Source organism: Sminthopsis crassicaudata, chromosome 1 (genome assembly GCF_048593235.1).
Source record: "Sminthopsis crassicaudata isolate SCR6 chromosome 1, ASM4859323v1, whole genome shotgun sequence".
NCBI classification, from domain to species: domain Eukaryota; kingdom Metazoa; phylum Chordata; class Mammalia; order Dasyuromorphia; family Dasyuridae; genus Sminthopsis; species Sminthopsis crassicaudata.
The window spans coordinates 123874427-123902375 of record NC_133617.1 but is presented as its reverse complement, the minus strand read 5'-3'; the positions used below and the strand labels follow the sequence as shown (position 1 = coordinate 123902375).

The 27949-nt window shown below is 32.4% G+C and overlaps 1 protein-coding gene across 1 annotated transcript in view; it reads right to left on the bottom strand.

Moving 5' to 3' along the window:
- Positions 1-27949, bottom strand: part of CSMD3 (CUB and Sushi multiple domains 3) — a 1577676-nt gene that overhangs the window by 1169843 nt on the left and 379884 nt on the right. Inside the window, 1 exon segment of the mRNA XM_074266680.1 lies at positions 20085-20279. Within this exon segment, the coding sequence (XP_074122781.1) occupies positions 20085-20279 (195 nt within the window).

Sequence of the window (27949 nt, the reverse complement as noted above, 5' to 3'; positions counted from 1 at the left end):
GTCATGCCCTGTGAGAAATCCTAATCATGTTCCTGAGATTAAATTTTCCCTATAAAATCTATTTATGGGTTATTCCATGACTGCTGCCTTTCTTCAGGTCACTCCAGCACTCTGTCTTGGTGTCTTCTTTCTTGCTTTCTCAATCCCCCATGCCCAGTGGGATCTCTCCTAACTCCACAATGTTTCCCAACTCCATTTCTCCTCCTTACAGCTAGCTAAAGAATTATTAGTTTGGGAAAGATAGAACAGTAGATGTCCATGTAATTGAAACTTTTGATCATGGCTATGTTATAATCTATTTCACCTTCTTTTTGAATGATTAAACTGTTTCAGAGCCATCTTTCAATCATAACTTCTATCTCACCATGTCTCTGTTAATTCAGGAGAGTCAAATTAGTCCTCCATGTATTACAATGCCTATTTTCCCTTGTGTAGTACATATTTCAAATATTGGTGTTTATACAGTTTATATAGTTTATACAAAGATGAGTTTAGAATAATGTTTGTTTGAGGTTTTTGTTTGTTTTGCCCATTCCTTCCTTGGAGTTTGCTTAGTATGAATTGTCTAGTTTCCATAGTTATTCCTTTTTTCTACATCATGTCTTCCCACTAGTATCCAGCTTAATAGATTTATAGATGCAACTTTTCCCTTACCAAAATTTTTTTCAGCTAAAAGCCAATAATGGGATTTAACATTTCAATTTTATCATTAGCATCATAACCATTACTTTGTAACTCTTGTTATGATGTCTCTGAATACTGTGCAATGATGGAAAAAAACAATTAACTTGGGTCAAAGGGCCTGGGTATAAATTATAGCTTTGCTATTGTTACTTGTGAATCTTTAGAAAGTTTTTTGATCTCTCTTCCCATCAGTTTTCTCATTAAACAATCAATTTATTAATCAATCAATCAATTAAGCACATACTATATGTCAAGGTACTATACTAAAAGCTGAAGATATTAAAAAAAAAAGACATGAGATAGTCCCTATTTCAAAGAGCTCTAAGGGCCTTTGGAATGCTGGATTCTATAATAATCACCTATAATAACATTTTAATATAGTTATTAAATGATCAAAATTATTTTTCTTGCTCAAATTTTGTTATAACAAAACTCTAGCCCAAATATATAATTACCTCTTCTAATAACTACCTTTTCACCACTTAAAGTCATATTTTTGGTAATAGAGTTAAAGAATTGGTAGCAGTCAGTGTTTCATTAAGTTTTGCATCACATCAGAGCTACTATCATTTTCCAATGTCATCATAAAAGCCAATATCAAAGTATTATAATGACTTTCCATCAAAGTAAGAGGAATATTTACAATTTCACTGAAAATTAAAAGAAGTTTTATCCATAAACTTACTATTAAGTTTGCCATATTGACTATATTTTTAAAAATTGTTCTTAAACTTAGAACATACATTAGCTGGGTACTCTGGAAAGGAAAAGACAGCTAAATGGTGCAATGAATAGAGTTCTAGCACTGGAAACATGAGGAAACATTTTGATCTTAGATACTTATGTAACCGTGGACAAGTCACTTCATCCTGTTTGCCTCAGTTTACTCATCTGTAAAATGAACTGGAGAAGGAAATGTCAAAACCACTCCAGTATCTTTGACAGGAAAACCTCAAATGGAGTCACAAGGAGTTGTACACAATTTGAAGATGATTGAACAACTAAAAAGGGCCCTGGATTTAGAATCATAGTTGTTTTCAAATCCTACCTCTTCCAATTTATTATCCATGAGATTTTGGTAAGATCACTTCTAAGGTTCAGTTTATTCATCTGCAAAATGAGGGAGTGGCACTAAGATCCTTTCTTAACCTAAATCTGTGATCCTAAAAAGAAAATGACCAATTGCTTTTTCTTCCAGTTAGGAAATCTGGAATATATACATAATTATGTGATCACCTTTATGCATTAAAAGATAATAGCATTATTTCATTTCCCACTTGGCAGATTTTTTTTTTTTTTGAGATTGGGGGAAGAGAGATTTGACTAGGGAAAATTGCCTTTGACATATACAAGTTTCTTCATATCTAAATCAGCAACCTTATGTCCAGTGGAGGGAGTTCCTATACCCAAAGTTTCCTAGAGTGATAATATCACTGGTCTAGAGCATATTTGTTTCAGCAATCAAAGAATAACATAACATTAGTTAACAATAACTAAGAATAACATAACAATAACATTTTACTATGTACTAATTATGTTAAGCACTCTACAAATATTTTCATAAAACTCCTGAGAGACAGGTGTTAATATTATGTCAACTTTACAGGTGAAGCAATAGGTAAATCATGATTAAATGACTTCTCCAGAGTCATAAAGTTAGTATCTAAGGATAGTTTTAAATTCAGGTTTTCTTGACTTGGGGTCTAGCACTATTATCTATTGTACTAGTTAACTAGAATAGTATATAGTTAATTTTAGAAAAGCTCTAATTTGCCATAGCATGGTGAACTTTTTAGACCAGAGATTTTCAAAGATCACTTATTACAAAAACAGAGGCACTGCAATCTATCTTGGTGGAGGGAATACCCACACTTCTGAAATCATAGCTATATTGAAGGGAATTGAGTATTGTACCCATGAAGTTTTTAATTTTATATATAACTCTTTTTAATTTTAGTCCCACACATATATGTTTATATACACACATATATGTGTGTATGCACACACACACACACACACACATATATATATATATATATATATATATATATATATATATATATATATATATATATATTTATATGTATTTATTAAGATTCAGAATTTAAATTCATAAGAGAAAACTACCATATTTTAGGGTAAATTCATTGAGTGGGTTTAGTGTATTTCTTCCAAAGTAATACAATCATATTCTTGATTTTGCAGCATTTTCTATAGTAGCTACATGTCCAACAGTAGACATAAAGCAGACAATGATTCATTCTTTTTCTTCTTCTGATAAGATATAAAGCTAGGGACAAGAAAATCCCTGATCTAAAAGCCATTCTCTCTTTTAGTTAAAACTGCTCCATCCCAGGATTTAAGATTTAACATAATCCAATTACTAAAGGTTAACTGCAAAGTACTGAGATTTAAATTGAACTATTTTTTTCTCTTTCCCATGCTTCTTAAATCACAATGAAAATTCAACTCAATTTTAGAAAGTTTAGAATCACTAAGGAAAAAAGAACTCAACTCTCTTCACTATTATACTTCATCTATGTATAGCCAAGTTACTTACTCCCCTAAGATTTTCATTTCTAGATGCTTTTCAGGTTTGAAAGATTAGCATGCTGTACATGGAGGAAATGTCTACAAAAAAGCAAAATTAATGTTTCTGTTGGTTTTCTTTCAATTAAAAGTTGTTAATAGCTTTAAAAACAAAAACAAACAACAAAAAAAGTAAGCATATCTGATTTGGTCATAGATTCATTGAGCCTCAGAGTAAGACTCCTAAAGATCTTGAGATTAAAATCGAAGTTTTTATGTACCTTTGATTTATAATGTTGGCATATGGAATGCTTGATAATCAGGCCAGTACAAATTTATTTTGATTGGACAACATGGGGAAGCCCATGACCAGAAATATAAAAGGTACCCTTCTGGTAATAATCCTGGAGCATTGCCTTATCCCTTACTTCCCTGGAACACAGTCAGAATCTTTTTATAGATGGGTTTGGTCAACTAAAAAACATGCCACATGGCATGGGCAGTGCTAAAGGAGAGCTCTGCATTTAACTAACCCAATAACTCTGCTTCTCTCCCTTCATTCCCTCTCTCATATATATTACAAATGCTTCTGTTCCCATACTGAACTGGAAGTGGTAGCTTTATAGAGTCCTAGAGAACAGCAGATGGTCATTGCTGTGGATCAGTGAGCTTGTATGCTGGCAGGAAGTAGGCTGATTGCTTTTCAAGGCTCTTATCATGCCCTGAACAATCTCTTTCACCACAGGAGACTCTGAAGCTGTCAATACATTTTGGCTAATCCACATTCCATCATTTTTAAAAATAATGGGCAGATATAATCCTATAAGTGCCTTTCTGGAATCAAAAAAAATGATAGCATTTTTTCACTGTTTTAGCATCTTATTTTTTGGAGGGGAGAGTTTTGAATACAGAAATATGAGTGTGCATATTTATGTTTCTGAAATGGCTAAACTTAATTTTGGGACATCACATACTATTCTATATTCTTGCAAACACATTAATATTACTAGTAGTGAAAGGACCTGGCATTTTGCTTCACATAGGTTAGAACAAATGCATTCTAAAAGTCTTACTTGTCAAATAAAACCAACACAGAAATACAAGACTCAAAGGTTGGATGAAAGAAGCAGAAAGGCCTGGTTTCCATAAAGGAGTCATTGGTCTTTTTCTTGGTTGTAAAAAAGACACATTGTTGGCATCTCCCTTGGAAGTGCAAAAAGGGAGAAAGAAGCTGAGCTAAGATTCTATCAAGGGAATTGGGAGCAATTTATAAAGCATTCCTTGAATTGGGTAGAGATAGTACTATTAAAGGTGTGTCATAAAACTTAAAATGCCAAGACTTTGATGACTTTTGTTTTAACCAGTATAAAATGAAATCAGAGATTGCACTAATTAAAGAAGCAAAGGATCAAAATTTTGAATGAGAAAAGATAAAATCACACAAGTACTATGTGGGGAAAAAGCAAGAGGTAATAAAGATTTGTTCAATAGAGGCATTGAAATAGCATACAAGACATCATGATATGATAAAACAACAACAAAATACTGGGGATTGAGAACCTGTATTTGAGGTCTGACCCGGCAATTTACAACCTGTGTCACCCCCAACAAGTCACCTGTCAAAACAACTCTAAGCCCTGATTTTCTTATCATTGAAATAAAGGGACTGAACTTGATGAACATTAAGGTGCCTCTCAGTCCTAAATACATTATTCTACAATATCATGGTAAGAATCACAATTCTAAAATCCCATATTAAGAATCATGAGCCAAATTTTCAGTCTCTGTTTCTTTATCTCTAAAATTAGAATACTAATATTGCTTCCCTTCTAGAGTTATAAGGATTAGATGAGCTAACATACATAGTGTTTTGCTAACTTGAAGTGCTATGCAAATGCTAAATTTAAAAATAATGACGATGATAATAGTAGGGGGCCCTAAATATATCATATGGTTAATTACATAGTCACTTATAAGTCCTTTATTCTTGCTTTTCAAAGTGAATACCTGGATATGTAGGTTCACACCTGCTCTGACTGAATAGAAGATTCACTGAATAACTCTCATCTTCCAAGATATACAGGCTTCCCACCTTTGATCTCAGCAAACATTTTAAAGAATAAGTTTTAATTACTATTACCTTTGGTCCTTTTTAAACTTAGAACTCCTACCTGAGCATCTAAACACACATGCATCTTTTCAACCCTTCTGAGTGGTACCATCTTTCCTTGCCCTAGGTTATCCTGAGTTTCAATAGCTGCCTATGGGTATTCCAGTCTTTTTAGTCCCACTACCAATCAATTTTGTGAACCTAAGTCCTTTCATTTTATTCTAATTAAATTGTCAAGCTATAACCCTGACTGAACTAAATGAAAAAAAAATAATAATAAAGGAATGGAAAATGAGAGGTTATTTTCTTACTATTCTCAGCTGTCATAGATAAATTACTTATCTACTACTTAGTAGAGTGTTTAATTCTGGGCTACATATTGTAAAGGGGACTTCAAGAATTTGGAAAATTTTCAGAAAAAAAAATGTACAGAGTTGTGTTTCTATCTAGAACTATATTCAAATATTTGATGTCTCTAGGCAACTGTCAAATTCAAAAGTATCTGAATATTGCACCCCAGATGCATGTGGAAATGATATTCATTCCTTCATTTATTCATTTATTCCTTTTTTAGTCATTTAATAAGCACTTGCTATGGATGAGGCACTGTCATAGCCAAGAAGTAGCTGTCTTAATGTCTTTTTATTTTATACTATATTGTATATAGATGGCAGGTACTAGACTTCATTGTTATATGAATCTCCCAGATGCAAAGTGTAGAAAGTTTTTGCATCTGGGAGATTCAGTATTTTTATCTATACATTATAGAATGTTAGAATGACCTAAAATGCAGAGAAATTCAGTGACTTCTCCAGGGTCACACAGACAGTGTATTTCTAAGATGAAATTTGGATGGAGATCTTTTTAACTTTGAAACTGACTCCCTATTCACTATGCCATGCAGTATTTGATGGACTAAACACTAAAACTATTTTTTTTCTAAAACTGAGAATAACTAATAGATAAATATAGAATTTAACATTTTATTTGATTTGTGAAATGCTAGTAAATAGTGGATTTCAATTTCCTCAATTGTCAAATGGAATGTTATTACCTATTGTGCTAGGCTCCCAAAGTTTTGTGAAGGTCAAATTATGAAATACATTTCTATAAGAAACGATCATTTCAGAGACACCTAGAGAGACTTATATGAATTGATGCTAAGTGAAATGAGCAAAACTAAGTTATCATTTTACATAACAACAAGAAGATTATACAATGATCAATACTGGTGAACATGGCTCTTTTCAACAATGAGATGACTGAGGCTGGTTCCAATAATTTTGTGATGAAGGGAGCCATCTACACTCAGAGAAAGGACTGTGAGAACTGAGTGTGGAACACAACATAGTATTTTCACTCTTTTTGTTGTTGTTTCCTTGCATTTTGTTTTCTTTCTCATTTTTTCTTTTGTGATCTGATTTGTCTTGTGCACCAAGATAAATATATAAATATATATGTATATATGTATATATATACATATATATGTACATATATTGGATTTAACATATTTTTAGCATGTTTAACATATATTGGATTACTTGCTAGTTATGGTAGGGAGTAGGAGGAAGGGGGGAAAATTTGGAAAACAAGGTTTTACAAGAGTCAGAATTAAAATACTACCTATGCATGTTTTGAAAATAAAGAGCTTTAATAAATAAATAAAAAGAGCTTGGTCCAAAGACAAGATATGAGATATTCCCCACTCCTTTGCAGAAGTGGAGGACTATGGGTACAGGATACTGCATATGTAAGATTTTTTAACTGTAATTTGGTTCTATGCAACTTTTTTTTTACTTTTATGAGAGTTGAAGGCTCTCAGAGAAAGAGAAGGCATACAGAAAGAAATATAAATGACACAGAAATAAAAAAAAAATATGAATACAAATGTGTTTAAAATACAAAAAAAAGCAACACATGTAAATCACTCTAAAATGGCCTATATCACACATATAACATACAAAACACTATAGATATTGAATACTAGTATTATTATAGCTACATGAATTTTTTGCCATAAAAGTAGAAATTTTATGATAGTAAAATACATTTAAAAATAATACATTCTCTTTAATATCAGTTTTATCAATATCATCACTTAAAAGCTTTGAATACATATGTTTAAAAAAAATTCATTTATTTGTCCATACAACTGTACTTACCTAAGTAGCATTTTAAGCTAAATAAGTAGTATAGGCCTTCAACTTAATATGACAAGAGAAGCTTTTCCAGGCAAAATTAAGAAAACAACAAATGGGCTGCCTGCAAATGCCCCAAACTTATTCATTATTACTTAGCATCTTATAAATCTGCCTGACATGTGTTGATAGGCAGCTTGTAGTAAAGAGCTAGTCTTGGAGCCTGGAAGATGTGGATTCAAGTCTTGATTCTAACATATTGGATGGCTGACACTGTGACAGTCATTTAGCATTTCAGTGCTCCGGGAGTTCTCTAAGATTACAAATGAAAGACAGACTGTTGATCTGCATTGGAAGAGAGAAATTCTTTAGGAGTTCTTAATATTAAGGAAATGATAGAATCAATTCCTATCAAATAGAAAACAACAACTATGTATTCTACATATTTATTCATTTTGCCAAGTGGAGGGGGAAAAGAAATTTTAAAGTTGGGATGAGTGTTTAAATAGGTAAGAAAAAGTCCAAAACAATTTATAACAATACTCATAATTAAAACAACATAATTTTAAAAACAACCAAAATGATTAAAACAGCAAACTCTGGGATAAACCTTTAAAACACTCATTTTTGCTTGTAATTTATTTTCTCTCTCTCTTTTTTTAATCTTCATGTAACATTTTACAATATATATGATTCTTTCTGATTAAGTATTTGGAAAGCCAATATTTACTTTGAATGAAATGTAGGGAAGAAGTATGAGGAAAGCTCATTATAATTCTCCCTGTTATGGATTATTCAGGATTTAGAAAATAAATAGATAGATATGCTGTAATGCCGGAGAAACTAAAGCAAGATAGAGATTAGTGAGTTTTTATATTTTATTTGGTTTCTGAGGAGAGATTTTCTGGGACCAAAGATTTTCTGGGATCCATTTTGGTCCCAGGGTTGATGTCTCAAAGCATTCAGCAACAGCAGCAGCTTCAGCAGCAGCCTTAGCATCAGCTTTAGCATCAACCTTAGCATCAGCAAGGAATGTGATATTTCAATGAAATATATATGTGTGGCTACAAGATTGGGTAGACAAAGGTGGGGGGGGAGGGAAGAATGGAGTCCAAACTCTGGTGAGCATGGGAATTTCCAGAAATGGACTATCAATCCGGTGACAGGTTGGGGATAGGACCATAAATTCTGATAAACTTGGAATGAAGGAGATGGCCAGCTACAGACAGGAAGTTTGGAACTTAGAGATAGAGGATACCAATTAGATATCTGAGATAGGAGATCAGGAGTTTTTTCTTTTAAAATGCCAGATCTCTACAGCCCTAATTATCTCAGTCCTAATGATCAGGAAGGGAGATTGCAACCAGGGGGATTGAGGTAGAACAATTCAAGGAACTGAGGCAAAACAGTTCAGGGAAACTGGGGCAGGACCATTAAGGGAAATTGAGGCACAAAAATGCTAGCATTATTCACTCTGTGATAGGAATCCCTACAACTGTAGATCTAGAATGAAAAGAAGAGAATGAGGAAGAGGAGAAAGAAGAGGAAAAGAAGAGAAAAAAAGGAGTAACAGAAGGACAAGGACAAGGACAAGTGTGATGTTAAAGGAAAACTATAACCATTATAGCATCACAGTAATAGAACTGACTACTGTAGTAGGGAATAAGTTATTGTTTTTCATTTTTCATTAATGCAAAAGCTAGATATTTATGGTGTTTATATATTGTATGAATATTCTTGTTATTATGAATTGGGCTAGATGGCTTCTAACTCTGAGATCTAACTTTTAACTCTTCTAACTCTGAGAACATTCTGAGATTTTCAGGTTTCTTGCTATCCTTTCTTTGTTACCAATAATCATGTTTGATTATTCAAACCATACTTTTATATATATTAAATATCACATCTCAGGATTTATATCATATATATATATATACATATATATAATATACATATATATAATATATATGCACATATAGAAGATCTATTTCATTTGGTCTCTTGAAGATAGACTATACTAGCTATTTCAATAGATAAAATGCTAGACTTGGAATCAGGAAGACTTGAATTAAAAACTTGCCTCAAATTTTTATTACCTGGGCTTTCTCAGTCTCAGTTTCAGTTTCCTTACTTATCAAAAGAAAATAATAGTATTTAATTCCCAGATTAGTTGAAAGGTTAAATGAAATAACACATATAAAATGTCTTGCAAATCTTTAGAAATGCTATAAAACTAGTAGATAGCTTTTATCATCATCATTATTATTACTATCATTATTATCACAATATTCTTACTTAGTAAAATATTTAGAGTAAGCCGTATTCTGACTACTAATGGTTACTAAAACATCCTCACTGACATTCCATTATCCCCATAGTTACATTTAAAGCATCTTCACTGATTCCTCTGACAACTCCAATAATTAGGATATTTCCTGAACAAACCATAAAAATCAAAATCCTTATTTTTAACCTTAAGGTTCATCAGTCAACACTATCTTATACCTCATTCAAGTAAACCCAGGGATATTTTTCATTTAATTTTTCCATTAGCAAAAACCACAACTGAGATGCATTTCATGTGTTAATTATAATATGTTGAAAAAAAAACTTTAATATAACCTTGAATTGTCCTCATGCCAATATGCCTTCTCAAATGAAATGGGACTTATTAAAAGTGATATTTTTAAAACTATAAAAACACTAGGCTAACAATTTCAGTCTGTGCATTCTATACCTAAACCCCATAAGCACTGAAATGTGAATGACATTACTATTTGGACCCAAAAGCATGACAGAAAATCTTTAAACTGGGTGGAGTAGGTTCTGCTTATTAAAGAATGTTAAGGGGATCCCTGAACTTGTCTTTTTGAGTCACCATATTTCCCAGAGCATGTAGGAGGCTTTGAATATGTCAAGAATGAAGACGCTTCCTAACACCAGTTGACATCATTTATTGTTTGTTTTCCAAGCTGGATTTCTTGTGTGCCCTTGAGAGTCAAGACAGGTGCCAGTCAGTCTATATCATATTGGGGAACTGCTTATGAAGTTAGTACCTTTGTAAATCAGCAAACTCTCCTATTTTTATGGTTGAATACTTTCTCAGGGAAAAGAATGCTGCTTTTTCCATCACTTTCCTCCTCACATTTGAGAAGGGTTTTGGTTTTTTCTACCTTTATTGTACCTTTCCCTTTCCCATGACACTTCCCTTTAGGAGAAAAATTCTGGCACCTCCTCTTTCTTTTGTATTATTGTAAATATGCAAACTTCTGTATGGACTATGAGCTCTTTGCTCTGGGATGCAGTTCTACATACATGCACATTTCTCTGGTAGTAAATCTGGTTGCAATATAGTACCTCATAAACTTATGATTTTGTTTTTGGTTAACTTAAGTTGGTAGCACAAATAAGCCTATGCCTTTAATTTATATTAACTTCTAGTGTGGAGCAGCTAGGTGGTGGATAATGTTAGGCCTGAAGCCAGGAGTTCACATCTATCTTAAGACTTTTACTAATTGGGTGATTGTAGATAAAGCTCTTAACTATATTTGCCTCAGTTTCCTCATCTGTAAAAAGAGCAGAAAAAGGAAATAGCAAACTACTCTGGTACCGTTGCTAAGAATACCCCAAATGCAATCATAAAGGCTTGGTCAATAAAGTAGAGACTGAAATGACTGAAAAATGGCAATCTCTATTATTGTTAAGCCATTTTCCTTAATATACACACTTATGTACACACATGTGTAAGTGCCAACTCAAAGTTAATGTGACATACATATGCATATACACTATAATTTTAAATATTATTTTAAGGAATTTAATAAAATTTAATTCTATAAATTTTAATTGAATGTCTTTTACATCCCAGGGCCTAGAAACAAAAAGACAACAATGGCAATAGTCTTTCCTCCTCAAGAAGCTTATCTTCTGCTGGGATTATTGCATTAAGCAAGGTTACAAAAATATCTGTAACTCAAAGAATCCAGTGAGGAGATGTTTTAAGTAAAATTCAGGGGGATCAATAAAAAATTCATTAAGAGTAAATCATATTTATCAGTCTCTTACAAATTATAAATCAAATAACTGGCAAATTATTGTAAGGAAGAAAAAGCAAAGAAATAAATCTATAGGTCAAGTAGTATTTGTTACCTTTTCCTTCTCATATAGAACCACAGAGATATCAGGTATAATTTTACTTTATTAATTACTTTTATTTTAACAAATAATTCATTAGTGGGAGATAAAGTTATCACAAAAATGTTATAAATCCAATTTGTTCACTGCTTTGATACTTATTATGAAAGTAATAAATTCTGTTTTTGAGTTCCTCCCTCTTCTAATGGCATGAAACAGTGTCTGATAAGATCTTCCCAAGCTGAGGCTAATAAGATTAGATTCAATAGAAATAAACATTAATATCCAGATTCCATAAGTCAGATGCATAAGTATAGAATCAGGGAAATAGCAGGAAACTGTTCATGTGAAAAAAAATTTTTTAAAAAGACCTAAAAATTTAGTGAAAGGTAAGTACAGTGAGTCAACAATATGAGATGGAATAAGAATGTAATATAAAATCATTTCTTAAGTATTTACTATGTGCTAAGTCTTGGGAAAATAAATAGAAAGGCAAGACTATTTCTCCTGTTCACAAGGAACTCACATTCTACTTAGGGGGTCTACTTATGGCAATGCAGATGGAAAATTAGTGAATAAGTCAATCAACAAGCATTTATTAAATAGTTATGATTTGGTAAGCACTGTGCATAAAAGGAAAAATAAAAACCTGTTCTTTTCTTTAAAGGAGCTTTATTGCAAGGAGCTTTACTACAATTTGTAGTAACGTGTGCATGGAACTAATCCCAAGAGAACACATAGAAGGGGGAACATGGGGGAAGGGAAGCCAATAGTCATGTTGCATAAAATGAGATGAATTTTAAAAGAAGTCAAGGGAGTCAAGACCAGGAAATGGAAATGAGTGGAGAAAGTATTCTAGATATGAAGGATAGCTACTAGAAAGTTGAAAAATGGCATGTAAAGTTCTCTTAGCAAGAAGATCCATACTGCTAAATTGTAATGTATATGAAGGAAATAAAGTAGGAAGACTAGAAAGGTAAGAAAGAATTAGGAAGTCAGAAAGAGGATTTTATAATTGATCCTACAAGTAATAGGAAGTCACTGGAATTTATTGAGTAGAAGCATGACATTGTCAGAAATATACTTTAGGAAAATAATTTTCACTTTTTAGTGAGAATAAGTTAAAATGATGAGAAATTGAAGGAAATTAGACAAAATCAGAAAGCTATTATATTCCAGAAGTGTGATAGCAAAGTATAACTTACTTTGTGAGAGGACAGAGATGCTATAAGGGTAAAAGTTATTGATTATAAAGTGTATGTGAATGAGGAAGTAATAATAATTTAGAAATTTTAGATCTGGGTAAAAAGAAATATGACAATTTAACTGAAATAAGGCATTTATAAGAGAGAAGGTGTTTTGGGCAGGGTTTTAGGGAAGAAAAATAAGTTTTATTTTGAACATACTGAGTTTGAAATGTCTGTGGTTTATTCAGCATAAAATGTCCAAATGATAGTTGGTAATGCAAGATTAAATACAGGAGAGATATTAAGGCTAAGTATATAATTCTGGGAATCCTCTATATGGAGATGATAATTGATACTATAGAAGTTGATGGGGATGTCAAGAGAGATAGTATAGAGGAAAAAGAAAAGAGGGCGTAAAATAGATTATTGTGACTGGGATGAAAATCCCACAATTGTGACTGAAAAGGGAGTACTCAAAGCATATAAGGTAAGAACTAGGAGAGAAAAATATTGCAAAAGCTTGGTTAAAAAGAGAATATCCAGAAGTACATGATTAATAATATAAAATTTTCAAAGAGGTCAAGAAAAATAAGGATTGAGAAAAAGCCATGAGGTAACTCTAGAAAGAGTAGTTTCAGTTAGATGATGGAATTTATATTACAGAGGGTTTAAAATGGAGTTATAGGAACAGAAGTGGAGGCTCCAAAAGCAGACAGCTTTCTCAAGGAGTCTAGTTTTGAAGAGAAAAAAAGGCATAGGATGTTAACTAGTAGTGTTGATCAAATCAAATAAGCATTTTTTTTAAAGCAAAGAGGAAGAGACAGAAATAGCTTCAGAAAACTAGAATAGAAGGTACATGTAGAAAGATTAGCTTTTGGAAAGGAGAAGGGCCATCTCTTTGTGTTGGAGTGGGGAAAAAATAGGTAATAGAGAAATCATATGAATGATGTAAGATAAGAGAGTTCTCATCAAATGGCCTCTTTTGTAAAGTACAAGGCATGATTCTTAGTTGACAAACTCAATGTTATGAACATTAGGAGATTTGAAAAGATCTGGAATAACCTCTTTGGGGTTCTACTTGTTGAAAGCCATAAGTACTTCAGGGGTAGAATATAGGCTTCCTATTGGGCTAAAAGCCATATTAAAGGGGGTGAAATCCACACCAAAGGGGGGTGAAAACCACAGCAAAGGGGATGAAAAACATCACAAGGAAACTGTGTCCAGCAAATAACATTTTATCTATCTGGGAACTTACTCAAAATGACCAGTGCATGGTTTTGATTACCTACACATCTAACCATCTGCATTGGTCTGGCACTCAGGTTCTGGAAATCAAGCCTAGTTGTCATGCAATAAAGCAAAACTTTAGTCAAACTGCACTAATATATACATGACTCTCTAAAGCACCTCCCCTCCTTGTCTAATTTCTACAATTGCCATAAGAATTTTTCAGGATCTTTACACACTGAATAGTGTGGTTGCTGGTCTAGATTGCTTGGTAAGGATCAGAAATCCATTGACCTGTTTGGCAGCTGCCCCCTAAATAAGTAACCCAGAAGATTATTAAAACAAAAAACAAAAAACTTTTGCATACCAGAGCTCCCAGCCTCTTTCTTTAGTATCAGTTCACCCCTTTGATAGATGGGTGTCATTGGTTGGGAATGGGGAGAGGCTTGGAGTTCCCTTGGTTGGAGAACTCCAGATCCTATAACTAGTCTCTGTTGAAGGACAAAGGAAGTGGGATGGTATAAAAGAACTGCCTCATTGAAATGAGTATCCAGTTGAGATTGTGTGGATAAATTGTGTGGATAAATTTTCAGTGGACCTAGTAAATATGCTTTAGTGATACCTTGAAAGAGCACAGTGGCAGCTGGGACAAGCAGTTCTTGAAGACTGCTCTCTCAGTCTTTATAGTTCAATGGAAGTCAAAATTGCAATGATTATTGGCCATGAAAACCAAACTGGAAGAGAAGATAATAAAACATAGTGACTTTCAAAAGTAAGCTCATGATAGATTATAAGACCTAATGGACCACTATCATACCAAAAAACTTTTAGCTGATAATTTCTTATTTAATTCAGTGATATATGTGATTATATCTCCAAATATATATATATCAGGGAAATAAGGAATTGTCCCAAGCAAACAGAACTGGGCTCTCATTTATTTCCAGCTGGGTTGGACTAGGGAGGAGGGGAAGAGGAACATCTGAAACTTTATGGGAACTAGCCAGTACAGACAGAGAAATACTATCCTTTAAGCTATTTGGTTTTTTTAAGCTTTCTCCAGACCATAAGGATCTAAGGGTTGGCTAAAGCAAGTGGGTGAAAAATCTGGGCAGATTCTCTGTGACAATCAAAGAAAAATATTTGGAATATTTGGCTACAAGAACTGAAGTAAACTATTCAAAGTAAATGGGAAAAGGTAATATAATTGTACTCTTTCAACAAGCATATATTAATTGCCTAGTACATATCAGTCTGTGCAAAAACTTCTGGATCAAAGAAAATCAAAACCATTCCATGTTCTCGAGGACTTTAGAGACTAATGTTCAACTGTGGAGATAATGTAGAAGATTCATTGATACCTATATAACATCCACAGGAAGATCACTTAAATTTTACTTGTGGAGTAGAGAATATTTAAGGGACAACATGATCATATTCTCAAATATTTGAATAATTCTCCTGTTGAAAAGAGCTGAAATTCCAAAAAGGTATGCTTGAATCAGACAACCAAACACATAAGGCTAATTATCTATTTGATGTGAGACAATGACTCTATTAGCATATATTTGGATAAATGGTTCTTCTCACCTTTGGTGCTTGCTGAATATTTGGTGTTAAGATAATGATAGGCAAGGCTTAGAGGGAAGAGGGAGAGGGACCTGAGAAGGACTTGGCAGCAGGACAAGGAGGAGAGAAGTTGGTGACTCTGGACTCCCAAATCCAAGATTCTGCTTGCCTACCCCATTCACTTCTCCCCCTAAAGACTTTAATTTATCCTGACTCTGACTGACCTCCAAGGAGACAACCCACACCCTACAACCTGTGAAAGAGGATTAAAACTGTTCTACTTGGTCCCAGAACTTAGAACTATGAAGTAGTTAGAAGATATATAGAGACAAAATTTAGTTCAAGTTATTTCCTGAAGTCTTTCCTGAAAATTAGGACAATCAAAAGTATAAAGGATTTCTCCACTAAGTTTTCAAGTCAAATCTGGATGAATATTTGTTATGAATGTTGTAGAAGAAAGTGAATTGTCCTGCAGTGGGACCAACTATCCTAAGATCTCCCCCCATTCAAGTTATCTGTTTTTTTGTTTTTTGTTGTTGTTGTTTTCTCCTTAAAATGGCATGGAAACATGCTAAGTCTGGAGACTTAGCTTACTTAAGAGACTTAAGGCCACAACAATTGACATTATTTTCTGGCCACCAGAGTAGAAGACATCCACAAAGAAAGTTGGGGGAGGAAAAGGAAAGGGGAAAAAAAAAACTTTTATTGAGCTGCTACTTTGTGTCAAACATTATGATAAGCATTTTTATAAATATTTTCTCATTTGATCCTTATAACAACCCTGAGAGTAAGTGCTTTATTAGTCCCATTTTAAAGTTAGAGAAATTGTTAAAATGATTAGCCCAGAGTAACTCTCCTATGAAGTATCAGAGACTAAATTTAAATTGTGAATTCCCAAATCCAGGTTCAGTATTCTATATATCACATTGCCTTAGCTGCATAAGAAATTCCAGAAACACTCTGATGCTTGGCTGGTGAAAAATGATGGTAATCCAGGAAAAGGAACTTTATTCAGATGAATTTACTGGAGGTGTTTTCAATATTTACATTTGTTGAAAAATAGGTATATCTTTTTTGTTAACTGTTGAATGTTAAGTATCTCAAAGCTAAGCTACTGGAAGATTAGCCTGAGACAGGTCCAGTCCAAAATAACTGACCAAATCATGCAGACTGAAACAAAATGGGCAGTATAGAGGATGTTGCACCAGCATTAACCTTTATGCTCTGTGTCTTTAAGAACTGTATATTCCAAATAATGTGTTTTTATGCCCTCCAACAGGAAGAGCCAGTCTCTTCAAGACTAAGTTTAATTTCAAAGCAGTTTAGAGGAATCATCTAGATTACCTTTTTTTGGTGGATGAAAGGAGATTTCTTCCCTTGTTAGAAAGGACAAATTCAGATTAATGAATTCTGCTCTGCCTTTACTGGAGTAGAGTATCTTTGTAGACCTAATACCTAGAGTTGAGCTGCTAAATGAAGGGCCCTCTTAGTTTTTGTGTGAATAGGGAAATGACTGTTTAATTTTGAATGACTGTTTTGGGAGGAAAAATGACACTGCAGGTGAACCAGCAGTCCTCAGTTCTATAAATATATATGGGCACAGCCAGTCATTGTAGCATGCCAAATCAGGTTCACAATGATGAGAGAATGAAAACCAAATACATCCTTGGATTTTTAGAATTGTCTAACAATTGTGCTGAAGAAACTGAGTTTTTAGTTTTTTTAAAAAAAATTTTTGGAGGGGAGACCAGCTAAAAATTTGTTATATATATCATGTTGTTATTCTTTAGGGGGAGCATTTAGGGGAGGCAATCGAAAGGGTACTGCTGATACTTCTGGAATTAAGGATATAGATTAATGTGCCAATTGGACCCCTGTCAATTTGCTGAAAACAAGAAGAGGTGTATTATGAGTTTTTAAAAAGCCTTTATTTTCACTCTTAGACATGCTTTCTTTGTGTCTCTGTCTTTCTGTGTCTGTATATTATTTCTCTTTCCCACTAACACTCGCTAGCAGAACTCAGGCCTCAGGTATAATCATAAGACCTGTTTCAGCTACCACTTTCCATATAAAGACTATTTACATCCCTTCAGTTCTAACTCTCCTTTGTATCACTATCACCACACATCACCAAAATTTCCTTTGATTTTTTGTTTTTTATTTTTATTTTACTGGGACTGTCCAACTGCTCTGAAGATCACTTCTTTTATGTGTGTTATTTCCTTCAAGGTCTCTCTATTTCTATTTCTATTTTAGAGAAATTTCTATTTCTTTATTCTATTCAACTGCTCATACCAGCAAAGGCAGAGCAGAACTCATTAATCTGAATTTGTCCTTTCTAATGAGGGAAGAAATCTCCTTTCATCCTCTAAAAACAGTAATCTAGATGATTCCTCTAAACTACTTTGAAAGTAAACTGAGTCTTAAAGAGACTGGCTCTTCCTGTTGGAGGGCATAAAAACACTTTATAGACATTATCTGGAATGTACAGTTCTTAAGGACACAGAGCATAAAGATTAATGCTGGTGCAACATCCTCTATATTGTCCATTTCCCACATTATAAGATCATTTTGTTTCAGGCCTGAATGATTGGCCAATTATTTTGGACTGGACCTGTCTCAGGCTAATCCTCCAGTAGCTTAGCTTTGACACTTAAACAAAATGAGACACAACATTCAACAGTTAACAAAAAGATATAACAAAAAGAAAATATGCTATTGTTCTTGTCATACAACTAAAACATAAATAATCAATGTTTTCTTACTCATTCATTTATTTTATATTTACTTTCCTGTTTTTATATTTGTATCCCCAGAGTGGGACACTGGAAAAGAATTGATGCTTCATAAATATTTATTGAACAACTAAGTTCCTGTTGACAAAATTAGCCACAGCTAGATTTAGGGAAGTTATGGAGTAGAAGGATAAAATATGACTTTAAAATTTTTAGTCTATATTGCTGAGAAGCTTGTATGCTAGCAACAGAATTAAGGAAGTTGAGAAAAGCAACATCTTTAGGGCGAAAGATTTGGAATTAACTTTGTGACATGTTAAATCATGGTACTAAAAACACCTTTAGGTAATAGATGCCCAACAGACATACCATCACAGTCATGTGACATAACAGAGAGAAGACTGAGTGAGGACATATGGTTTAATTCTGATTCCCTTTTATTAGATTCATGCCCTTAAATAAGTTATGGAATATGACTGAATTGCAATTTTGTAATCTGTTAAGTAAGGACAATAATACCTTCTTTCCTTTTTTGCAGGGTTGTTATAAGATTCAAATGCATGTGATAACCATTTGAAAATGCAGTTATACAAATGAAAAAAAAATCTGCAAGATCTCAGTAACTGCTCCTTTCCTTCAAAAACAAAAATACTTTTTGTGGAAAAGCATACAGGATTTAGGAATGGCAACTAGGAATTAAAAAAAATAAAAGGGAGTGGGAACTTAAAAAGAAATTCATATTGGGAAACTATATGATAATGATGTTCTAAAATATGAAACTGAAATGAGAAGAAAAGGCTAAAAGAAATAATAGGCAGGCAAAATGATCTTTTCCTAAGTCAATTGCCTTTTTAAAAATTGCTTAATTTCTTATTGATCCCACCTTGATGATAAATGTCATTCCTTCTATGGCCTGAAAAACTCACTATAAAGTCTCTATATCTGACAGTCTGCATAAACAAATATGAAAGAACAATTCATATTAATCTCTTCCTTGGGCAGGTATTCTATCAACATTTCTATGCTCAGAGTAAGCACAAAAGTAGCTATTGCTCACCATTGGTGGAGTTCATGACTTTTCCTTTAGAGCAAGAATTTTTAGAGGTTAAATAAAAAATAGTTACCTCAGTGGGAATTTTAATGTAATGAGTTGTATGTGTACTCGTATGTGTACATATGGATGTTATAACCTGTGTGCTATTACACATTCATCTTATTACACTTTATTGCATCAATTACTGTTGAAATTTACTGTTAGAAAAAATTTTAATGTTCCTTTGCAAAAGATAATAACATTAAAAGCAAATTCACAACTGCCTGATTACATTTAGAAATATTTGAAAATCCTTAAATGCATAGGCTCTTGAATGTTGTTCTCCTCCCCTTCCTCTTCCCTCTCTCTCTTTTCTCTGCCCATCTTCTTTTATTTTTCTTTAAAGATGTATGCATGTGTATATATATATACATATGTATATATATATATATATATATATATATATATATATATATATATATATATATATATATAAAATATTGGACCACTATTTCAGAGAATTGAATTGTCAAATAGAAAAAGCTGGTTTTACTATACTAATTTAAATATTAAATAAATAAATAATGTTGAATTAAGTGGTATACAGATTGTTAGGACAAAAGAGGTGTTAACATAGCCTATTTTAATAAACTACTAATAAAAGCTAACATAAAAGTGACCTCTACATAAATATACATATATATATATATATATATATAAAACAGAAAGTAGTCTTACCTCTGCAGATGGGAACTGGAAAATCCCATGATGCTGTATTGACAGAATTGGCTATGCAGGTTAGTTGAGGATGACCATCCAGAATATAGCCAGTCACACAGCTGTAGCGGATTTTATCACCAACATCAAACCGAGTGCCATATAAGACACCTTTGGGTGGAACACCTGGATTCCCACAAGAACTACTTTGTAATTCTAAAAAATAAAAAAATAAAACAGTAGATTTAGGGAAGATTCACATTAAATGTATAAGTTGTCTTCATTAAACATAAGTTGTTTTTTTTGTTTTTTTTTGTTTTTTTTTTTTTTAATCTTGCTTAATATCTGTGGAAGTAAGATTTGGAGAAAATAGCCCTTGCCACATTCATTATCTATTTATCTAGAAGTAGAAAGAATGAAATTTTCTTATAATTACTTCTATATATACATACATACATTCATGAAAGTCATATTATATAAATATATGTTTGGGGAGAAGATTCATTACTATTAGTTGATTGAAATTTAACAAAAATATTTTCAAATTTCTTCATATTTAGAGATAAAATTTTCAAATATTATGTCAGACAAAGATAAGGTAAATCATATACAACAGTAAAATTGGTTTGCTTGCAGTACTCCAGGTACAACCCTTCATCTTCTACCTCTGTATATTTATATATGCTGTCCCTATGCCTCAAATGCTTTCCCTTTTCACTTCTTCCTTTAGAAATCTTTGGTTCCATTTAAGGCTCAGGTCAAAGCTCAAGTAGCAATCTTTGCTGAGTACATCAGCTGTTATCAATTCCCCTCTCCATAACACCAATCTGAAATTACTGTATGTATTTATATGTATATGTATCAATACATAGATACATATGTATAAACACATACAAAAAATATTTATATGTATACATATTGCTTTATATCAGTTGAATGAAAGCTTCTTGAAGTCAGAGCCTGTTTTCAATTTTGTCTTTGTATTCTTCCCCTAGCACAGTGTCTGGCACACAACAGTTGCTTAATAAATGCTTATGATTTTTATTTTTAAAAGATAGAGACAATTTGAGTAATGGCCCAAGGAACTATATGTCTGTCAATTAAGGAACAATTGAGGTACATCAAGTTAAACATAAAAAGATATCATCAGAATATTGGCCACTAATGTTTTTGTCCCAGGTAGCTAGGTGAAGTAGTAGATAGAATCTTGAACCTGGAATCAAGAAGATAGAATGCTCTTCCTCTTCAATCCTGCCCTTAGCCTCCTTTAAGTCCCATCTAACATTCCATCTTTTATGGGAAGCCTTCCCCAACTCCCATTAATTCTGGAATTTCCCCTGTTATTATTTATTATTTCCCTTTTATCTTACATGTAGCTTTCTTTGCATATATATATATATATATATATATATATATATATATATATATATATTGTCTATCCCCATTAAATTGGAAGTTCCAACAAGGTAGGGACTATCTTTTGTTTCTTTGTACAGTGCTTAAAACAATGCCTGTAACCTAGTGGAATTTGATTAAATATTTATTTTTTAATTTTTATTTTATTACTTATTTTTTATTTTTATTTTATTATTTATTTGCCAGTTCTTACTGATTGAGTTCAAATATAGTCATAGACACTTAGTATGTATGTGCCCCGAGGCAAGTCATACAAATTGCTATCTGCCTCAGTTTCTTCATCTGTAAAAAATGGTTAAAATAATGGCACCAAAACTTCAAAGGCTATTGTAAGATTAAAGTGCTATATAAATGCTAGATTATTATTATTGAAGCATATTAACCAAAAACTTGAACAGGTTATGATCTGTAACCATAGAAGGAGCAGTTCACACCAATGAAGTTAAAAGTTTTGCTGTTGCTGCTGCTGTGGCAGCAGCCTGGTGGTTTTTTGAATTGAAATAACTTTGGGATTTACAATTAGGATATTATACAAACCTATCAATTTAATGACTATCTTTAAAAGAATGATCAAGAGTATCAATAAATTGTTTTTAAAATATACAGAAAAGATTTGGATAAACAAATTCAGATAATCAGTCTAATATTTATCAAAAGTACATACAGGAAATGAAAGACCTTGATAAATATTTGAAAGAATAAATATATAAATTATTTTAAGTCTTGGGCTATTTGTATTTATGAATTTCACCTTGTTTAGGCTTTTTTATTGTTCATTTAGAAGTAACTCATTGGTACAATATTAGACCTAAAGTCAGGAAGACCTAAATTGAAATCCAATCTCAGAAACTCATTAACTGTGTGAAACTGGGCAAATAATTTAAACTCTATTTTCCTTGCTTTCTTTGTCTGTAAAATAAGGTTAATAATAGCATCAGCTTACTTGCAGGGTTGTTTTTGAGGATAAAATGAAATAACATGTGGAAAGAGCTTTACATTTAAAATGATATCTAAATGATTATTATTATCAATGATCTGTATGTCCAGACAATTAAAATAAATGATTATTTGAAAATGTTGATATTATTAGTGACTGGGAAATTATATAAGTGATTTGTAAACCTATAACACAGAGATTAATGCATAATGTTTTTTAGAAGCAAAAAAAAAAGCTCTAAACTATAACAATTTAATCTTTTTTTTTTCAAACTCAGATGTTTAATATAAAATAAAATAAAAAATCTCCAAGGAAACTAATCTGACCTTGTCATACACATACACAATCATATACACATTTACATATATATATATATATATATATATATGTATATTTAATACTAAAAATTTAAGGGTTAATAAAATTAAATAGCAAAGATTAAATTCACACAAAAAGCATTGGAAAACTAAAGAAATTGCAACTAGTCAACATGAAAATGAACCTAGCAATAAAAGAAATAACTGAGGTCAAGAGAGCAATTTTTATATTTTTATGAAACTGAATATCCGAGGAGGAAAAAACACATTAAGACTAATTTCACAAGCAATTATTCAAAAAAGTGAAAATATCCAAATAATTGCTTAGAGTAGTTAGAGTAGTTGTATTTGCATGAGAAAAGAAGTACTCTCCAGGAAAAAGACCTGAGGCAAGAAAAAAAAAATTCCCACATTTCTTTGAATAATAAGACTGCCATGGATTTTAACAGAATACCACCTTTAGGTGGTCCCATACCTAAATTAGCTAGATAGATAATTTGTGCTGTTTTTGAAATCAATTCCAGGGAAATCTTTTTGAAATGTATATTGTCCTCATTCTCTAGAAATGGCTGCTATTGTTGTTTGTTTGGTTTTTTTTTCCTCTCTTTTATTTTTTTTTTTTAATGGAAGTAGGAAACATTTACTCATACATTCTCCATATAGAAAACCCTTGAAGACAGCTATTAAGATGCCCAGAATAAATTATTTAGTTCTTCAGCTTTTACACATAGGTTCTATTTTCTAACCCTTTCTAACCTTTTAATTTGTTTCACTTCTGGGATGTCAGTCCAAGTTGTCCATGATCATTATAGAGAAGAGTAGATAAGTTATATTATAATTTGACAACTTTTAAACAGAATGGAAGAATTAGACTTCACAGATCTAACAAGTGTACTCTTTTTTGGCAAATCCATTTATTATTCTTGTTTTATTTCTTTTATTTCTAAGTACTATATTACTGAACTATGTGAGGGAAAACAAATAAAGGAAAAGACATTTTATTAGCTTGTTAATAAGCAAATCCCATTTGGTCATTCCCAAATAACTACAATGGACATTTTCACAAATTGTATTCTTTGAAATATATAAACAAAGCATCTAAACAATTGAAAATAACATTGATAAAATAGTTTGATAGAATAGAAGTAAGGGAACAATGTAATAAGAAAAAGTAGATTGTAAACAAGCCAAAGAATGTAATGATAAGCAATTAAGATAAGGGAATTACCTAATGAGCCTGCTTAACCACTATCAATTTGTTTTGAACAGTCATGAACAACTGGGAAATAGAAAATTGTGATCATTATTCTACTTATGTAATATTGGCAGTCTTTGTTCTTCACTACAATATTTTCTTGGAAACAGCATGAACTAGGCAGAATGACAAAATAAATGGATCATTTCTTTATTGTATAACCATTTTTTCTGTATTGTGTAACCACTGTATAGCCCACAGTTAATATTCTACCACCAGGTGGCAGTCCTTCTTAAGCCTAAAGAGAGTATAAAAGTAATATTTGACAATGCAATACAGAGAGACAGAGAGACAGAGACAGAGAGATAAAGAAAGACACAGAGAAAGAGAGAGAGAGAGAGAGAGAGAAACTGAGAGTCAGAAGGAGGGAGAGAAATGGTTATATGTGTGACCTTGGGCAAGTCACTTGACCCCAATGCCTCGGGGAAAAAAAAGAGAGAGAAAATAGGGATAGGAATATGAGAAAGAACGGTGCATATAGATTAAAAAGAGAGATCAGTTTAAACAAAGAGAGACCAGTTTAAACCCAGAGAGATTACTAAAAATTGCAAGAAATTAGTCAAATAAGAATATTGACATTTTCACAACATATGCCTGGCATGTCTTCTCTCCTCTACTCTAACTACTGACCTACTCTAACTACTTGACCTTTGGCTTTAAGTTCCAACCAAAATTCCACCTTCCATAAAAAGCTTTTATCTCTTTTTTATATCCACAATACAACACAATGCCTGACACATAGCAGGCACTCAATAAATGTTTGATTAAATTCATTATATCATGACAGGCTGACATTTTTACTTTCTTTTTTTGGCAAGGCAATTCAGGTTAAGTGACTTTCCCAGGTTCACACAGTAAGTAAGTGTGTTAAGTGTTCAAGGCAAGATTTAAATTCAGGTCCTCCTGACTTCGGGGCCAGTGATCTATCCTGTTATCTTCTTCCTGCCCCAACTTGACATTATTTCATAGGAAGTGTTAGAGCATTATTATGCCCATTTTGAAGTTTTTATGAACTGCTCAAGGTCATAGAATGTATTTGATGCAAGGCTCCCTTATTTTAAGTTCAATGCTCTGTTCTTTTTGTAGAAAACATTTTATTTGTTCCTTTTCTTCCTGTGTCATGCCGGAAAAACACCATTAAAAATATATATATCTGGTTAATATCACTTATACATGATTATAAGACCAATTACTTTCTTACCCTTGATATATGATGAGTAGATACCAATCTAATTTAAGCCTTGTTTAAAAAAAATAATAGGGGAAAAATGCAAGGGGGGTTGAAAGAAGAAGGAACTGAAGTATCAGAGAAGAGGGGAGAGAAGAGATTTAGGTGAGGCAAGAGAAAAGTAAGAAGAGGAAAATGAAGAAAATTGTCATGAATGATTTTAAATTTTTCCAATGAATATTGACATATAATTATAAAAAAGAGCAAAAAAAAAAATGAAACATGCATTGGGAAAATAAACTTTTTAAAGATGATAATGATACTGTACTCTCATACTGTCAATGGGTAGAAGTAAATAGTTTTATAGAGTTAGAAATATTTAGAATTATTCAGTTCCTAATCATTTTACCACCATTTTCTCCCATCATCAATGAATCAAACATGAAATGTACATATATAAATATATTTAAAAATTTAAACCAAAATATAATTATATGGTTATTAGTTTGGATTTAGTGCTTCATTTGATTAGATTTTTGTATTGATCAATAATTAACACAACTTTGAATTCACCCTTACTGCAATAGAAGTAAAAAAGAAATTGACAAGTAATGGCATGATAAAGGAAAATAAAAGTAGATGGCCCCCTTCTAAGTGCTTGACCTTGGACCCTAGTTTGAGCTTCCCATCCCCATAACAAGCACCTACTTTTTTAATCCTAATTATAATTATCTAGTTCATGAGCAATTAATGAGTGGAAAATGAGAGTGCATTTGGTTGTTCTTTTTTCTATCTTATATGCCCTGAATGACAAATTATCGTGTCTTGTACCATGAAGAATTAATTTCTTGGCACATGAAAAGAGAATTAACTGCATGATTGCTTTTTTGTTTATAAGTGACATGCTCTTGTGTGCCACAGGCACCAATATTCTTTTTTCCAACTAATCAGAAGAAAAGTTCCAGGATTCTACCTGTGAATAGACATGTAGCTTAATAAATAGTACTGGGCCTCAAGGAAAGAAGACCATTACTATTGATTAGAGTAATGCAAATTAAAACAATTCTGAGGTACCATCTCACACCTCTCAGATTGGCTAAAATGACAGGAAAAAATAAAGAAAAATGTTGGAGAGGATGTGGGGAAAGTGGTACACTAATGCATTGTTGGTGGAGTTGTGAAATGATCTAACTATTCTGGAGAGCAATTTGGAACTATGCCCAAAGGATTATCAAATTGTGCCTACTGTTTGTCCAGAAGTGACATTACTGAGTCTGTATCCTAAGGAAATCATAAAGGAGGGAAAGGGACTCCCATGTACAAAAATGTTTGTAGTAGCTCTCTTTGTAGTAGCAAAGAATTGGAAAAGGAATAGATGCTCTTCAATTGGGGAATGACTGAAGAAGTTGTGGTTTATAAAGATAATGCATTATTATTATTCTATAAAAATGACAAACAAGCTGATTTTAAAAAGGCTTGGAAAGATTTACATCAACAAATGCTAAGCAAAAAATGACAACATGGAATATATTGTACACATTAATAGCAAGAATATGTGGTGGTCAACAATGAAAGACTTGGGTTCAGTGATTCAAAGCAGATTGGATAGAAAATGCTATCTAACCCAGAAAAAACAAAGGGAGACTGAATATAAATCAACACATGCTATGTTCGCTTCTTTTTTTCTGTTTTTTTTTTTTTTTAATCTCTCCCATGGTTTTCCCTCTTGTGCCAATCTTTCTCTTCCAATATCATTCATAAAGCAACGTGCATTAAAAAATAACTAAGTATATTTGATTTTTTTTTTAAAGAAAGAAGACTTGAATTCACATCTGATCTCAGACACTCACTAGCTATGTGATCCTGCACAAATCACTTAATCTCTCTACTTCAATTTCCTCACTTTTAGAAACAGGCATAATGATGGCATTTATACACTTGGGTTGTTATCAAGCCTTAATCACTGAATGGGTGGTTGCCTAAGTCAAACTTGTTAAAAGATCTTAACTTAAAAAAAAAAAAAAAAAAAAAAAAAAAAAAAAAAAAAAACAAGGTCTCCCACTGCATCCAAGGCCATCTCTAGTCATCCTGATCTATATCTTGCCCCTGGAATCTGTCAAACTTCTGGCTCTGGAAGAGAAAATGAGGCTGATGACTTTGTATAATCTTCCCTCAATTTTCCAATTTTCTTGCATGTCATGGCATCACCTCCTTAAACCATGATCCACTTTGATAAAGGAGAACAAACAATAACAACATTTAACATAATAATAACGCCTAGCATTTATATAGCCCATTCTCGTTTTCAAGGCTTACACATACCTTATTTTACTTGATCTTTCTAATGCCTTGGAAAGAAAAGTTTCTTATAACCATTTTAGAGATATGGAAAATAAAATTCAGATGTATTAAGTGTTTCGTCTAATTTTACATGAGCTAACTTCCATGTTTTCTTGGTCATAGCCAAATGCTTTTCCCCCTATAGGATATCCATTATCTATATTCAATGTATATCCAATACCTTTCTTATATATTTCTAAACATTCAAATACATATTCATATACATTCATAAATATGTACACACACATATTCTTCTGTTTTCAAAAGAAAGAGTTCATGCATAAACATTTTAAAACTCACATCTGATCAAAGGACTACCAAAGCAGATCATTTGAAGTGATGGATGAGAAGTGAAGAATAAGATATAAGATATGAAAAATATGTTGATTTGCTTTATTTATTTGTTGAAAAAAAAGAGTTTTATAGACAAGTTGAATGAGTCATTGGGAAGTC